Source organism: Oryza brachyantha, chromosome 4 (genome assembly GCF_000231095.2).
Source record: "Oryza brachyantha chromosome 4, ObraRS2, whole genome shotgun sequence".
NCBI classification, from domain to species: domain Eukaryota; kingdom Viridiplantae; phylum Streptophyta; class Magnoliopsida; order Poales; family Poaceae; genus Oryza; species Oryza brachyantha.
This window is the reverse complement of record NC_023166.2, coordinates 5,533,843-5,551,058: the sequence shown is the minus strand read 5'-3', so window position 1 is coordinate 5,551,058 and position 17,216 is coordinate 5,533,843. Positions and strand designations below refer to the sequence as shown.

General features: G+C 38.4%; 1 protein-coding gene across 1 annotated transcript; it reads right to left on the bottom strand.

Annotated features, from left to right (window-relative positions):
* Nucleotides 1-3,456: 3,456 nt before the first annotated feature.
* On the bottom strand, nucleotides 3,457-9,348 carry LOC102700617 (cytochrome P450 76C2-like). Its single transcript, XM_040523456.1, has 2 exons — nucleotides 8,411-9,348; nucleotides 3,457-4,203 (listed from the first exon to the last, which is right to left on the bottom strand). The coding sequence occupies exons 1-2, from the start codon at nucleotides 9,332-9,334 to the stop codon at nucleotides 3,586-3,588; spliced, it is 1,542 nt and encodes a 513-aa protein (XP_040379390.1). The 5' UTR covers nucleotides 9,335-9,348; the 3' UTR covers nucleotides 3,457-3,585.
* Nucleotides 9,349-17,216: the final 7,868 nt, after the last annotated feature.

Genomic DNA, 17,216 nt, shown 5'->3' with positions numbered 1-17,216 from the left:
GATTAGGTCCCTGTATGTAACTCTATCTCTTAGCAGTAAAGATGAATCGCTGCCTCTAACCCTATCAAGATCATCCAGTCATATATTAAGTTGGTATATACAATACACAAATTGTAATACGCTAGCCCCAATAAGCTATATACTACCTTCGTTTCATAATGTAAAATATTTGACTTTTTTTGTTGTAACTTTTGACCATTCGTCTTATTCAAAAATTTAACATAAATACAAAAAATGACAAGTCGTGCTTAAAGTTCTTTTGATAATAAAGTAAGTCACAAGCAAAATAATGATATTTCCATAATTTTTGAATAAGACAAATGGTCAAACATTTCAAAAAAAAAGTCAAAAATCTTATATTATGAAACAGAGGGAGTACTATTTATTTTATTCATTTGCAACCAATCTACTCTTCTCTCTCTTTCCAATTTCTTGAGGTTTTTTAGATGTTATCTCTTACATAAAAGGTGGCTTCTGCTCTCCCCTCCCCCCCCACACACACCCAGTGATCTCCTATACATCACCATCTAATTCTTTATCGCACCTTCTACCTATATTTAGAGCCGTTGTATTCCTTTTTTAGATGAAGATGAAAGATGTGATAATTATTTTATATTATAAATATATAATGGAATGAACTACTACAAATAAATTCAAATCTACTTTGAAATGTGAGATGATCAACTTATATACAAACAATATTTATACAAAACACATCCATTAACGGTTTGAGAGGCATATATACACGCAGAAATCAAGAAATAATATGATTAAAAATGAACACATCCAAAGGTGTCGTTCTATCCGCCATCGCCGCCTAATTGCTGTCATTGTTGGGAGGCAGAAACCACTCCAGCCTCATCGCGAAATCGAGCCGCTCACTCCTGAAAGGCTATATATACCTCATCGCCTCTATCGTCTTGTTCCTCCGTGGTAAAACACAAGTATATCTACAATATAAATAGAGTTATTATATCAAAATATAATCATTTCAGTACTATTCATACTACTACTCCTCCTGTACATATCAATCACTTCACATTTTATCTACACGTACCCTCTTACCCTCGTTCTATTTAGGGGTGTCTATTCTTTTCTTCTGAACAGCTTATATTTTACGATGAAGATGGTGGAGTATTATGTGACAGTAGCTCACCAAGACAAACGTCATTTAATGATTATGTTTATCATTCAGTCGTGTTTAAGTCATCTCTAGTGGTAATTTCATTGTCATCCACCATATATTCCAGCCGTGAATCGATGCTACCTGACGCGCCACTTCAATTCTTGCGCCCGCTCGGTACTCCGTGTAAATTCATATCCGGTTTTAATTGGTTCAGCCACTTTTCCATCAAATTTCTCCCGGTTTTCTCCTGAATTCTATAATACCTAGATACTAAACTATAATCATGTATCTCCATAGGTTTTCGAATCAATAACCTTTCGAATTCATTTAACTTTCAGTTTAGAAGTGTTATCTTTCTGTCTCCAATTCCATTCATTATCTTATCATTTATTTGTAGTATTTATTATCTTGTAGGTTTAATTATAATTGCATGTGTGTATGCTAGACCATGCTGAAAAAGTGATCATCAAACCCGCAAGAGCTGACGTGGATCTAGAAGCCTTCGCTTAAGTGTTGGAAGGCCTTCTTTTGCATGGCAAGCTATGAATCCATCATAAAATGATCATGCTCGCAACCTAGTAGTGAATCATTTAGTTATTATCTGCATTAAGTATATCTGAGGATCGATCGATTATTTGGCATGTGTTTTGATTTTGAATAATCTTGTTAGATTTGTTATTGTCCAACTATTTACATTTTTATTATTGCTGATCCGTTGGTTTGATTCAACCCTTGTTCCTTAACAACCTAGGCATAGATTTAAATGTTGCAAACTGGATTGTTAGAGTGGCCATGGCATACACTAGGATCACGTAGATAGACACCGAGAACTCTATATACCTAATATTGTACACAAAGGCAGACGTCAATTATGGATACGAGTACGGATAAGATGGAAAGGTACATCGGAGAAGAAAATTTACTAAGAAGTCCAGTCTACTATCCAGTCCGTATATGACAAGGATAACCCGAGTTTTACTTGAAAGAGCTTGCCGCGCTACGGTTCCCTACCACCTCGGCCCCAGCGGAGACCACGTCCGGTTTCGCCTTGCTGCCCTAGAGCCTCCCCAGCCACCACCCTCACCGGAAGATGCCCCCACCGCCATCTGCATGGCCCCTGCCATCGTCCTGGAATGGCTGCCACCGCCAACTCTTCCATCGCCACTGTGACCGAGAGGAATGGAACCCCCTCCCCCTCGCTCCATGGTCCTGGAACAGTCGTCCCCTCGTCGCTCCTCCACCTCCCTCGCCATCGGCACTGTTCAACCGACATCGGGCCATACCTGACCTAGAAGCCAGATAAAGAGAAGGAACAAAACTGATAGTTTTTTTTTTCCTTTTTCCAAGAAAAGAATAAATCCAAAAATTCCCCTTTTCTCTAGTTCAACTAATTGGCTGACTAGTTGACCTAAGGTTCGACCTCTATTACCTATTTTAGACTCCTGGAATGATTTTGAATTCAATAGTGTTGGATTCGTCGCTATACAAGACCCCATTGATGTAACGTTAATTTAAACCTAGGGTTTACTATTCATCGAAAATGCCAAACCTATCGAAATTCATTGCATCCCTTGATCCAATAGACTTCCTCTCGAATGACCACTATAATCTATAGCACAATCTTGTGATCATTCAAAATTTAGAGCTAGGAAGAGCAGACTAGGTTAATTAACTCTACTAATCTAAGTGTCATGATCAGTTAAGTGCTAAATTAATATATGGGCCTTGACCCATATGAAGATTAATTCATTAGAAAATCTCTAAAGCCCATCTCATAGGATGACATGTGAGCAAGTTTAATACCAACTTGCTTATTTTACAAGAGGGAGAACTCCTTATAAGGGGGTGGTGTCCTAGCTATTTGAGACATGTGTGGTGGAGAGAACAAGCTAGAGGAACACACACACTCGACTGGCCGGTTCGCCCAAACTGGTCAACATGACCAATAACAAAATCAGAATACTCGGTGTGTTTGCTTCACATCTCATTCAATGTATAGAATGCTAAGATTTAGTGGAGTTAAACTTACAAAGATGCAACTTAAAATATTCTCTGTGGCTTCAGCTTGCTACTAGAGATAGAGTCCAGTCTGCAACTCAGGTAAAGCGTAGAAATTTGGGGAGGTTATCGACAAATCATTTATTCTTGGGTTGCACCATTGCATTTTTTTTCTCTGGAGTGTTTATTCTGGCTTGAAGATATGTACATATTGAGAACCATCTTGCTAGCATTCTTTTACGTGTTACAATTTTGTGTTACAAAATGTGAACTACGACAGAGTGTTAACCTAATTAGTTTTTGATCTTTAGTACGTAGTTGTAAAGGTAACAATTATAATAATATTTTTTATTGGAGAATATTACGTAGTTGGCATATGTCATCCACGTAATATATATTACATGCAGCACATAACATATACACATTACACAAATTACATAGTATTCTTTTTTAATCAAAAATTACATAGTATTCTTGGCTACAGCATGTAGGGGTGTTGCCATAGACAGTGTTATCCCAAACATTTCTGCCATGTCCACACCATTGTTCTTCTTCACCACCTCTTCAGGCAATGTCCATTCAAACTGATGAACCAGTGAGGCAAGTATAACATGAAGCATTCGATTTGCTAGGGGATATCCAAGGCAGAACCACCTTCCAGCGCTGAACGGAATAAGCTCCATGTTGGTGCTACCCGATGACAAACTGATCTCCTTCTGTACGAATCTCTCTGGCATGAACTTTTCTGGCTCCGTCCATATCTCTGGATCGTTGTGAATTGCCCACACATTCACTATTACTGCGGTTTCTTCAGGGATTGTGTAGCCCTGTATCTCTACAGGGACAGCTGCTTTGTAGAGGAGCAGTGGTATGGCCGGGTGAAGCCGGTGCGTCTCCTTGACAACTGCTTGGAGATAGGGAAGTTGGTCGATGTCCTCTTCGTCTATGTGTGTCTTTGAGCCGATGACCCTTTTGAGTTCTTCTTGCAATTTTGTCATGGTTTGAGGATTCTGTAGTAGCTCGGCCATTGCCCACTCGATTACTGCTGAGCTTGTTTCACTGCCGGCCATAAGTAAATCCTGAGATTGGTTAAACAATGTAAATAATTACATTATTTACATTGGAGATAAATGTGACCTATGCAACTCTCACTTTCCTATTTAACTGGAGATGCACTTGTAAGAACAATTTTAGTAGTACAGCTCACTGCTAACTATTAGAGTTAGCATGTATAATAGATTAGTTATAAGACTAATTTTATTTTTTTCTTATGACTTTTCTCGCTTTTGTATTTAATGTATGAATCTTAAAGTATATGTAAAAGTAACTCTCGCATGATAACAGCTATAACAATAGCGATATGCTAACTATAAACGTGCTAAGTAGAATTTGATGTCTAGACGAAGGAAACAAGTGAGGGAAGAGATAAATTGAGTAGTAGCCAGCCACACGAGCTACAGGATATCAAGCTAATCATAGGCCAATATGTATGAAAAGAATGACACGATTTAAAAAATATAAATAAAATAGGGCTCATGTTTATTGTATCAATAGCTAACTATTATATATCATAGGACTATATGAGTAACTTTAGATAATGTGCTATATGTATCTAGCCAACGGTTGATAATTCTGTATCCAGAATGCTAATATTTTATTTTCCAAAAGCTTGTATTAGGTTCATCTAAAAAATATTGGGCATAAAAATTATACGCTCTTTCAACAGAAATCTAAAACTAAAATATGTTGTATTAGAAACACATATTTTTGTCCTAAATTTATTATACAAGAGAGTTAATTTATGCATGTGTAAATATTAATAATGTGTTTGGTAATGTGTTGGAGATATATTTTCTAACTCAATTCCCAAATTTTGATTTTATGAATCAATTTTAGACATCTCTTGGAGATGTTCTAACACTTGCTCTAACAAACTATTGGGCTGCACAATTCTACCACGTCCTACAGCTAAAAAGTATTTAAAGATACTGGGGGAGGTTTTGGTCTAAATTATGTAAATCTCACCAAATTCGTACTAAAAACACACATAGACAAACATATAGGCGGATGACTATAGACTTGAGTTGATCGATAAAAATGTAGTTTGTTGGAGATAATTAAACCAATGACCCGTCCACCCATTCTGTTTTAGTGAATATACTGACTACGAGTCTAATGTAAAATAGCATAAAGAACAACTAAGCCTCTCCTGTAGAAGAGCAATGATTTTTGCTGTCTTCTAGTAATGACCTATTATTCCAGAGTTGCAAATTTTATCTCTTTATAAAACTTAGGTGTGGTAAGAAATTAAATACATTTCTTTCTTGATATTTCCTTCTCTCATCGGACAATGAAACATCTGATTTTCGGATAACAATGAATAAATTGTTAGGGAAATTAGCCAGATAACCGAGAAAGCAGATTTAACGTGAAAACCCTTGCGGGAAAAAACCACGGGCGTCAACCGGCAATAACCACTATGAGGTGATGATTACAATAGCAGGGGAATACACCGGGCCGTCGCACCCTTCCCGTGCAGCTTACAAGAGATATATATAAGGGGAAATTAAGGAGTCCTAATAGGAAAAGGTTGACAGAATCCTATTAGGAAACTAATCCTACTCCTACTCCAAGTAGGAAACGGTTACAAAAAACCTAGTAGGAAACTAGTAATATAATCCAAATACATTACAGATAATAATTCGGATCATATCTCTAACAATCTCCACCTTAAGACGAACCGGTGTATTCCCCTGCTATTGTAATCATCATCTCATAGTGGTTATTGTCGGTTGGCGTCCGTGGTTTTTTTCCGCAAGGGTTTCCACGTTAAATCTGCTTTCTCGGTTATCTGGCCAATTTCCCTAACAAGTGGTATCAGAGCTAAGATCCGATCTACCGGTGGCAGCGTTCTTCGTCATGTATCTACGGTCGGCGTTGGCTGTTCCATCCAATACCTGTCGTGCACTCAAAGCAGTACAGCAGCAAACAGCAAAGCAGTTGTATCGTCCTGAAGTGTCAGAAGGTTCTTTTTTGGCGGAATTTTCTACGTGCACCTCAGCCTTCGTACCAAGGAACTTTTCTTTTCATTTGGAATCTATAATATTTTTTGATCTGTAATTTTTCTCGAAGTCTTTCACTAAATTAGACATTGAGAAGTTTGATGGCAAGATCAGTTTCAGCATATGGCAGGTTCTTATGAGAGTTTTCTTGTACAAGCTGGTGTTTGGAAGGGAAAAACAATTCACCGAGGAGATTTTGGTTCTGTTTATCACTTTGATCAAATTTCCCAAGAGATTTCAATACTTCGTTTCGCTGTTCTATTGTGTTCCCCTAATTTATACCAACAACTTTAGGATTTGATCCTATGGCGAGTTTTGAAGTATTATTCAATGCTCTTGTTTTGATTACGTGATTTTAGATGAACTGCTATGAGCACATGACCAATTTTTCATGAGGTTTATCAGGAGATTCAAGTACTTCGTTTTGGTTCGCATCTCTGTTGGATTCTACCAATTTATACCAACAGGTTTAGGGTTTTATTCCCATTGCAACTTTGAAGTATGACTCACTACTCCTGTTCAAAACAAGCGAGATTCTCGTTGTCCTCAAGTTTGGTTCGTGCTTATTATAGTCCAAAAGACTATTTGCCGCAAGGTGATTTTATCTATATGAGGTTTCTGGTGATTTCAATTTTTATGCTACAAGGGAATTCGTCTCAAGGTGGAGATTGTTAGAGATATGATCCGAATTATTATCTGTAATGTATTTGGATTATATTACTAGTTTCCTACTAGGTTTCTTGTAACCTTTTCCTATTAGGACTTTTTGATTTCCCCTTATATATATCTCTTGTAAGCTGCACGAGAAGGGTGCGACTGCCCGGTGTATTCCCCTGCTATTGTAATCATCACCTCTTAGTGGATATATATTGCCGGTTGACGCCCATGGTTTTTCCCATAAGGGTTTCCATGTTAAATCTACTTATTGGTTATACGTCTATTTCCCTAACATAAATTAATTAGTGTAAGGTTGAAAAGTTGTTTGGGAACATATCTCTAAGAAACTTACATAAATTAACTTACATAAAAGTTCTTTTTTCTTTTTACAGAAGTCGCATATCGTAAAACAGATTGGAAAATTAACGAGCACCCAAAGGCTTTGTGATTCATCAGACGGCACAAATTTAGAGAATGGAATTACTATATTTCCTTGAACATAAATTATTGATCAAATTTGTCGAATTTTGGACCAACGTATTTGCATCCAGATTCCTGAAACGGGTTTTTGTCAAACTGAATTAGTATATTTCCCTAAATATTTCTTGACAAAACTTGATTAATTTTGGACCTCATATTTGCTTCGTGATTCGTGCCACAAAGAAATTCTTGATCAAACTTGTCAAAAGTTGGACCCTCATATTTGCTTGTATATTCGTGCAACTCGTGTTTCGGAGAAAAAAGAGTATGCACAGCCACAGACCTACGGGCGACATTGTTACTCGAGCCCCGTGGTCTCATATCCTCTTCTTCACACCTAAAGATGTTATAGGAGGTAGTATCTTTTTTATATGCGTTTGATCATTTATCTTATTTAAAAAATTTATATAATTATTAATTATTTTTATATTATTTTATTTATTGTTAAGTATACTTTTATGCATATATATAGCTTTACATATTTTGTAAAATTTTTTGAATAAGATAAATGGTCAAACGTATATAAAAAAGTCAACGACGTTAAACATTTAGGGATGGAGTGAGTATCTCTGTTTCATATTATAAGACTTTCTAACCTTATTTAAATTTATCAACCGATAAATATATATAATTTATATATATGTTTAGCTTAATTAGCATATATAAACCTAGACAAAGCTTTAGTCTTATCGTAAAATGGAGAGAGTAGTTTTAATGATAACCACTGAATTACGTACTAGTTATATATAGTATGCTTAAGCTAAAATATAATTACACTATAATAAATTATATTTTAATGATTTTTGATGGATTTTGCGTCAAATTTAAGATTCTTGGGGTGTTTTATGAAAAAAAAATTAATAGCATATTTTTAAATGAAAATGAATAAAAGTTTTATATATAAATTCTTAGCGATCTAAAAGACGGAAAAATAAATTTGGATGAAAAGAATCTCAAAATCAACTTTAATTTTTTGTTAAAAATTTAAATATTAGATTATAAACATAATCATAAGCGAATAAGCGAAAATATTGGCGAAGATAGACAGTCCCGTTGTCGAATTGTTGAGGATAAAAAAAATACTTACGGCCATAAATGCTCGTATCACACCGAGGTTCACGGTGAGGCTGCTTTCGTCGTCGTTATTCTGCTGTTCCTCCGACATGTCCAGCATCACGTCGAGCAAGTCCTCCTCGCGCGCAGTACGGCAATTCGTCTCCCGGCTGCGCCGCCGCCGTACGACATGGCCGTCGATCAGCTGGTATATCCACGTGATCTGCCTCGCCGTCCTCCGCCGCAGGCCCTGCAGGTCGGCCATGGCGACCAGCGGGAAGAACTCGGAGACGTTGGGGGTCAGGCTACGCAGCGTGAACTCCCGCGCGGCGTCGCGGAGCTCGCGCGACGTCGCGGCGTCGATGCCCGCCGAGAACAGCTGCCGGCACAGCAGGCTCGCCATGGGCAGGAACGCCGCTCTCCCGACGTCGACCACCGCCGCCGCGCCGGACGGCCCAGACGCCGCCAGCTGCTCCGCGACGTGGCGGAGGAGGCCGCGCACGGCGTCCCGGCGCAGCGGGCGCTGCTCCTCGATCCGCCGCGGCGAGAACAGCTGCTCGGCGCCGAGCCGGCGGAGCGCCCGCCACCGGTGGTCCCGTGTCGGGAGGAGGAAGAGGGAGTTGCCCTCGTGCCCGTCCGTGCGCCACGTGTCCGGCTTGCCCCTGTCGGTGATGCTCGCGCCGTGCCGCTGCAGGACCTCGCGCGCCATGGCCGGCGAGGAGGCCACGACGGCGAGCATGGTGCCCAGGCGGAGCGTCATCAGCGGGCCGTGCTGCGCCGCAGCGCGCGCCAGGGTGCGGTGTGGGAGCTTCCCGGCGACGTGGAGGAGGTTGCCGACGACCGGGAGTGGCATCGGGCCCGGTGGAAGACGGCGGCGAGCGTCAGTGAGCAGCTGGAAGACATGAGAGCATAGCAGCAGGACTAGAAGTGAACACAAGAATCCGATGAAAATGTGCATTTTGGAACGTTAAGAATCCATGCATGCAGAGTCTAATTAACTCACATTTCTGCCCTTTTATTGCTGATGTACGTGTTGGGCAAACTACATCACGTCAAAATAACCTTTTGGCAGCATTGAGGTTATCGGGGCGCTTAGATCGAGCTAAAATTTTTAGTCCATGTCACAGCGGATGTTTGGACATAAATTTGAAGTATTAAACATAAACTAATAAAATGCCTAATTTCATAAATGAGAGCTAATCCGCGAAACAAATTTTTTAAGCCTAATTAATCCATAATTAGCAAATGTTTACCGTAGTATCACGTAGGCTAATCATAGATTAACTAGGCTAAAGAGATTCGTCTCGCGAATTAGTCCAATGTTATGGAATTGGTTCTGTAATTAGTCCATACTTAATACTTTAAATTAGTATCCAAACATCTGATGTAACAGGGACTAAAAATAAGTACTCCATGTTTCCCAAACACCACCTATGTTAGGTGCACTGTTATATTAATTGATGATCAAGTGGCCTGTACTATATTTATTTAATTTAGATAATCTTGAACATATAGAGAGTGACGTATTAAGAAAAAATAATACTTTCATTACATGATGTAAAACCTTTTAACCTTAGATTTACATAGATACTAATAATAATGTAGTCAGGAGCGGATCCAACATGGGCCGTTTAAATCATTGGAGCCTCCACGAAGACCCCTCCTAAAATTTTAGGACAAAGATCAATAGAAGGAGGGTGAAACTCTATCTAGTTCAGACCTCATAATCTCGTTGGTTAGATCTGCCACTGAATATAGGTAGATATATATACAAAACATCTAAATCGATGCTTCGATAAATTAAGGCTACAGAATCGTTCAAGATTGCACACATTTCATAAAAACTGCCCGTGGTAAAGTAGATATAGCGAAGTCGTACTATTTACACATAATCTAAAATATCCAAAGAGATTTATTGGTCCAAGAGCTCAAACGTATTAATTCACGCATTAATTACAAAACATCTCATTTGCTACACATATATACAAAACATCTCATTTACACAATTTGCAAGTTTTCCTTATTAATATGATCCCTTTATCACATATATGTATTGCACCTATTTTGATAGCGCCATTTTTTATCGGATACTATCTCTGTTTCATATCGTAAGTCTTTCTAACATTGTCTAAATTCTTCAATTGATGAACATATATAATTTATATATATGTCTAGATGCATTAGCATTCATATAAATCTAGTCAAGGCTAGGAAGTCTTCCATTGTAAAACGGATGGAGTACTAATTATTTGGCTTTTTTATTGAAAAAACAAAACGACACATTTGCAACGAAAAATAATTTGTGAATAAAACTTTTATATACGTATTCTTAGCGATCGAAAAGCCAGTGCTGAAAAATAAACTTCGGTGAAAAAACTTTAAAATCAACTATAAATTTAAAATTAAAAATTTAAATTTTAGCATGTAAGCATAAACAGAAATGTAGGTGAAAAATTGCGGCCTTGGTGGAAACATGTCGACTAAACACGGCCGTCGAACCATTGTATTTACAAATTAAGGAATGCAGAAACAGAAATAAAAATCAAATTACTATTCTAGTAGTATATTCCTATATGGTTTTCCATATGAAAGCAAGCGGGCTACATATCACTCTCCGGACCTGAAGCATATATATTTCTACCTTATGTACGTAGGTCCGTCGTTGCTGCACGCTAGCTGCTGCGTGCCCGTGCAGAGAAGAGCGAGTCGCGCCTGAAACTGAAGGTGACAGTACTGTCACGACGCGGGCACGAGTTGGACGTGGTAGTGGTGGCCATGCTTGCTGTTGCTGGTGGTGTGCGTGTACTAGGATTTCTTCTCTGATGCCATGGCGCCGGTACGATTCGACTAGATTGGCCAGGCAGTCATGACATATGTCGTAGGCAATGGCGGACCTAGCCTAAAAATCGAGTGGAGACACCTTATTAAGATAATCAGTATGCTCAACACTTTTTAACTTTAATTACATATTAGTAATACACTAAATATTAAATTTGAGTAGGGTCCTTAGACCCCACTTGATCCGCCCATGGTCGTGGGCATGTTAGAGGATAAGTTGAGTAACCCGTACATCTGTTTATAGCTCAATTAAGTAGCTAACTTTTCGGTTGATGTACTTACACTTATTTGCATGGTCAGTTGGTGTCATTGCTTAGGCTGCGTTTGGCAAGGGTAGGGATAAGTTAACTTACGTGGCATGGAAAACGTAGTAATAGATTAGTACATGATTAATTAATTATTAATTATTAAAAAATATAAAATAGATTAATATGATTTTTTAAAATAACTTTCCTATAGAATTTTTTTTGCAAAAAATGCATAATTTATTAGTTCGGAAAGCGTGCGCGTAGAAAACGAGAGAGATAAGTTAACTTGTTGCCACGGCAAACGTGGCCTTAATCAACGGAGTCCTTGCGAGAAGTAATTGTGGGACTTTAGTTTGTTTTTTTTAATGCCAACCCTACTATACAAACCAAGAAATATGTATGAACACGTTACGAAAACAACTAGCACGTACAGAATTTGGACGTCTAGAATACAGTCAAAAAAAAAAAAGCGAAAGGCCCACAGCCTAGTATGTGATTTCTGCTTGAGGAATAACTTCTTGAACGGCGTTCTATACAGCTTTGAACCGATAAGCAGTAATTATGGTTTTTGATGGTTTATTTGGCTTGCATGCCAACAACAATGTTAACAACCGTACAAAAATTTCAATGATATTTTTTGATAGTACGGCATATCCAGAAAGAAATGATCCCCATTGATGATTTACACCAACAAAAGGGCAAAAGGTATATCATATTTGTTGATAGCTTATGCTTATACTTATAAACTAAAGTATAAATTTTCAACTTTGAGTTTTGAGTTGATTTTGGGGTTTTTCATCGAATTTTATTTTTCAGGCTTGGCATTTAGATCGCTAAGAATATACATATAGAAAAGTTTTATTCATAAATTATTTTTTATTTGTAAATTGTCGTTTGGTTTTTTATCAAACACCCAAACAATCACCCCTTAGACAAGGTATATCAAAAATGATGACATCCGACAAAGATTCATATGAAGCTCTACTTCTTGCATCTACCCAAAAAAATATTTTTAACTCTAAAGAGTCCTCATCTAAGTCCATGGCATAAAAAAAAGTTATAGTTGTTAGATTGCATGTAAAAATCATTTTTACACACGAGACATAATGTGACATGTCTTGCACTCGTGAGAAAGAGATAAGATGGACAGCCACTCCACGCCATCTCATCCTCTCTCTCGGCATGCCTCTCCACGCTCTCTCTCGCCAGTGGCACGTGACGGCGAGGCAACAACGGCGGCGCGTGACAGCAAGGCAGACGACGATACTGGCATAGGGATCCTGTAGAGGCGGCGATGACAAGCGACGTGTGGTAGCTCGATACACTCATGGAGGCGCCTTTGAGGACGGCTACTAGATCCATCCAAGGTAACAATGGGTGTGGCATCCTGCGGAGGCGCGACGACGGCTAGTTCTAGTCATGGGACAGCCTAGGAGGCCGGATCCAGCGAAAGTGAAAATCATAACGGTGGCGAATTGCGCGGGGTCTAGTGGAGGTCGTCGTGGCCAAATCTGGCCATGTCGACCACTGGGTGGCTGGATCCTGTAGATGAAGTGAAGACGGTGATGATGGCATCGACGATGATAACGACCTGACGGCCGACGCTAGGATGGGGGATTCAGCCATTTCTTTTGAATTTTTTGAAATTTGGATTTTTTTAATCATGAGAAATTGTTCTTACCGGCGGTGTTCTTTATCCACCACTTTTGCAGGCAATGAATGACACGTGCTGCCTGCGAAAACTATCGCTTTTGCAGGCAATGAATGACACGTGTTGCCTGCGAAAACTATCTTTGCAAGTGGCGCATGGGATACGCTGCCTGTAAAGATGTATTGCCTTCGGCTCTCACTTTCGCATGCATGTAAAAAATTGTTTTTGCCGCCTAACGCCTATAAAAAAACTATTTCCGGAGCAGTCATTGAGCCTTGACATGCCTAGAGCAAGCAAGGGAGTACTGCACTATATCGACTTTCCTAGAAGGCAACATCATCTGCACTATGAAACATCATTCCCTTGGGCTCCACTAGGTCTAAACATTTCTTTCCTCCATGGTCCTTAGATTCATCTTCAATCTCCATTTGAGAATCATCTTCCATAATTGTTGCTATGGATGCTGCTTCTTGTCATCTTGTGCTTCATCAAAGTTTATGTTACTGACCATTGATCATTAAGAAATTCAAATGAGAATTTACAACCTATCAAACATCGAAGGTTATGTTTCTACGAAAAGAAAGCCATTTCAAATTATGAATGCTAAAGCTTCAACATAAATTAAGCACATTTGAGGTATATATTCTATTGTTTAGTCTTATGGATATTTACTCTAAGGTTCTGAGTTCAAATTATATTAGTTTTGCAATTTTTTGTTTTATTTCTTTTTTAGTTTTTTTCTCTTGAAAAGAAGAGAAGTTCAAGGAGGAAGAGCCTATGCAAGGAAGGAAATGTAGATATATGGAGGAATAAGGAGAGAGAAAAGGAGACATCACTGGGGGAAGAAGATGGAAAGGAGAGATTCATGGGGATGGGGTGGATTGAGATGAAGAGGGGATAGGTGCTCTCCATGGGTAGGGTCATGGGGAGCTGAGGGCGGAACGGAAGGGGTTATCAAATAACTATTATATACCTGAGTTAAATATAATGTGAACAGAAGGGATGCTTGTGAACAAGCTGGATACTTGCTATAAAACAATATACATAGATATGTTATTAGCGTGCTTTATCCTAAACTCATGTATATTAGCACCTCAAATTTTTGATACAGACGGGCTTCCGGCTGTGTTGGGCTACTCCCCCCTACGTATGTACGGTGCTGAAAATATGCGGTGTACAGGCAGAGCACAGCGGTGATGGACAACGTAGGTCATTTTCTTTTCCAAGTGGGCAGAAAATACAACAACAATCAAGTTGATTAAACAGAGGGAGCCTAATTGGCAAACGGCAACCGTGAGGGGTACAGATCCCCTGGAGTTGGCTGCAACTCCACCGGATGAATTTGGCATAATCTCTGCCCTCCAGAGTTTTCTACGGCTAGATGAAGTCATCTCAATATGTCCGAACTAACTTTGTCAAATTACTTATTTAACCCCTAGCAGCTAGCGTTCAGAGCAACAAAATTAGCATAGGATACATGTTGTTTTGTTCAAAATTAGCATAGGATACACACATTATGTAATATATTGTTGATCACCTCATAGTAATATTATACCAATATGCAATGTTTCAGCAGAACCATGCTGATTAGGCTCACTAATTTGTTTATATAATAAATATAGAGTTATGTAGTACTCCAGTTGTATTTTATCTATATTGTAATAGATGATATTGTTATTTTTTTAGACACATTTACCATTCTTGTTATTTAAAAATATGGTGCAAGTATGCAAATATGTAAGTTACAATAAAATATATTTAGTAATAAATCTCATTACAATAAAATAAATGATGATTACATAAGTTTTTTAATAAGGTGAATGGTCAAACTTCTTCTCAAAAGTAAATGACGTCATCTATTAAAATATAAAGAATTAAAAAAATAACATACTGAGAAGCAAAATGTATTTTGTTTGCAATGTTAATTAGTGGTTACTTATAGTTGAGATTATTTTTAAATGGAATTGAAATTAAGCTGGCTACAATAGATGACAGATTAAACCAAATCTACCTGGTGGAGTTGCAGCTAAAACTCTAGCGGATGTGGAACCCTGGAGGACACCGCAGAGGAACATATAGCTAGTTGCTCCATCATTTTCTGACAAGGAAGTTGATTATACAGTCAGGAGGCTCGGAGCGTGATTGGTACAGAGTCGTCTGAGAGCCTGGCCGCGGGGTTAGGCATTCTAATCTAGTACTAATTTAATTCTCAGAAAAAAATTTCTAAAACATCAAATCGAATTTTTGACACTTAAATAAAACATTAAATATAGATAAAAATACTAATTACACAATTATAGGAGAAATTATAAGACGAATCTTTTGAGCGTAATTAGTCCATGATTAATTAGGTTCAAAAGATTCGTCTCGCGGTTTTCAGACGAGCTATGAAATTTATTTTTTCATTCGTGTGTAAGAACCACTTCTAACATCTGATTAAACATTCGACATGACACCAAAAATTTTCCTTTCACGAATTAAACGGGCCTGGGACGTACGAAAAACCAAAACAAATGGTGTTTCGTCCTAGTCTAACTACCGTCCTTGATGACCCAATGCATACGACCTTCGTCCTGGCTGTCCTATTCTAATCTAGGACTAGTTTAATTCCCAGAAAAAAAATTTCTAAAGCATCCCATAGAATTTTTGGACACTTAAATGAAACATTAAATACATATGAAATAAAAAAAACTAATTGCACGGTTATAGGAGAAATCATGAGATGAATCTTTTGACGTAATTAGTCCAGATTAGCCATAAGTACTATATTAACCACATGTGCAAATGATGAATTAATTAGGCTCAAAAGATTCGTCCCGTGGTTTCTAGACGAGGTATAAAATTTGTTTTTTCATTCGTGTGAAAAACCACTTCCGACATCTAATCAAACATTCGACATGAAATCCATAAATTTTCTATTCACAGATTAAACGGACCTGGGACATACCAAAAACCAAAACAAATGGTGTTTCGTCCTAGTCTAACTACCGTCCTTGATGATATTATGACCCAATGCATACGACCTTCGTCCTCGCCGTCCTGTTCTAACAATTTGAACACAAATTACGCTCCCAATTTAACCTGAGTTTTATCTTTCCTGCTCCAGTGCTCTCTCTACTTCATAATATAATACATTTTAGGTATAATTTAATTTATTTATTATGTAAGACATATTTTTTTATATATGTCCATATTTATTAGCACATATATAAATCAAGATAATACCAGAAAGTTTTGTTTTATAAAATATACTAGTTTTTTATAAAATCAAGAAGTGTTTCTGCTAGTGACTTCATTTGTGGTCACAAGGTCACATTCGGTGTCGGGTTGTATAGTTTGTGTCAGGGTTTACAGTTTCGGTTTGCACATTTCAATCGGGCGGGGTGGAATGTCCGGAGTTCAGAATTTCCTATTTTTTGGATTTTTCTAAAAAAAAGTTTTTGAATTCAAATTTGAAATTTAGTCAAAATTTCTGAAAAAAAATCCAAAAAATAGAAAATTATAGAGAAAAGGGAAGGAGAGGACGAGAGGAGGGGGGTAACCTATAGTTATGACCTGCCACAGTCGCCACCGCCGCCTTCCCCTCCCCTGGCCACAGCCGCCGCCTTCCTCTCCCACCACCGCCATCGCATGTGTGTGGGTAGAGACATCTCCCTTTGGATAGGGCTTGGAGACTATGAGAGAGATAGTATTTTTCAATTTTTCTTTGCTGAAATATTTAAATTTTTCAAACCGAAATTGCAAACCCTGGTTCGTATAGAGTTGTACGTGCTTCTCCGGCTCCTATGTATGGTAGCCGTATAGTACGTATCCTCTGTCCCGTCCTAATGTTGCCCCTTTCCAACCGCAGCCCAAGCCACACCAGCGATTAATTTCTTAACCAACCACAGCCCAGGGCCCATGATTTTTACCGGTTCGATCGTTTGATATTCGGCTCGTCATCGTATCACTCCACACCAACCACATCCCAGCACCGTCTAACACACTGGGTGACTAGGGGCTGCATTCTAACGAATGATGAATGAAACATTATCTATTTTGGGTGATAGCCATGTTATACTATAAACAATAGGATTAGCTGCCAAGAAGTTAAAAATTTACTA

Coding starts and splice junctions, on each gene's coding strand:
- LOC102700617 (XM_040523456.1), bottom strand. CDS start 9,334: ATGCACATTTTCATCGGATTCTTGTGTTCACTTCTAGTCCTGCTGCTA. Junction 4,204..8,410: donor TGATACGAGCATTTATGGCC/GTAAGTATTTTT, acceptor AACCAATCTCAG/GATTTACTTATGGCCGGCAG.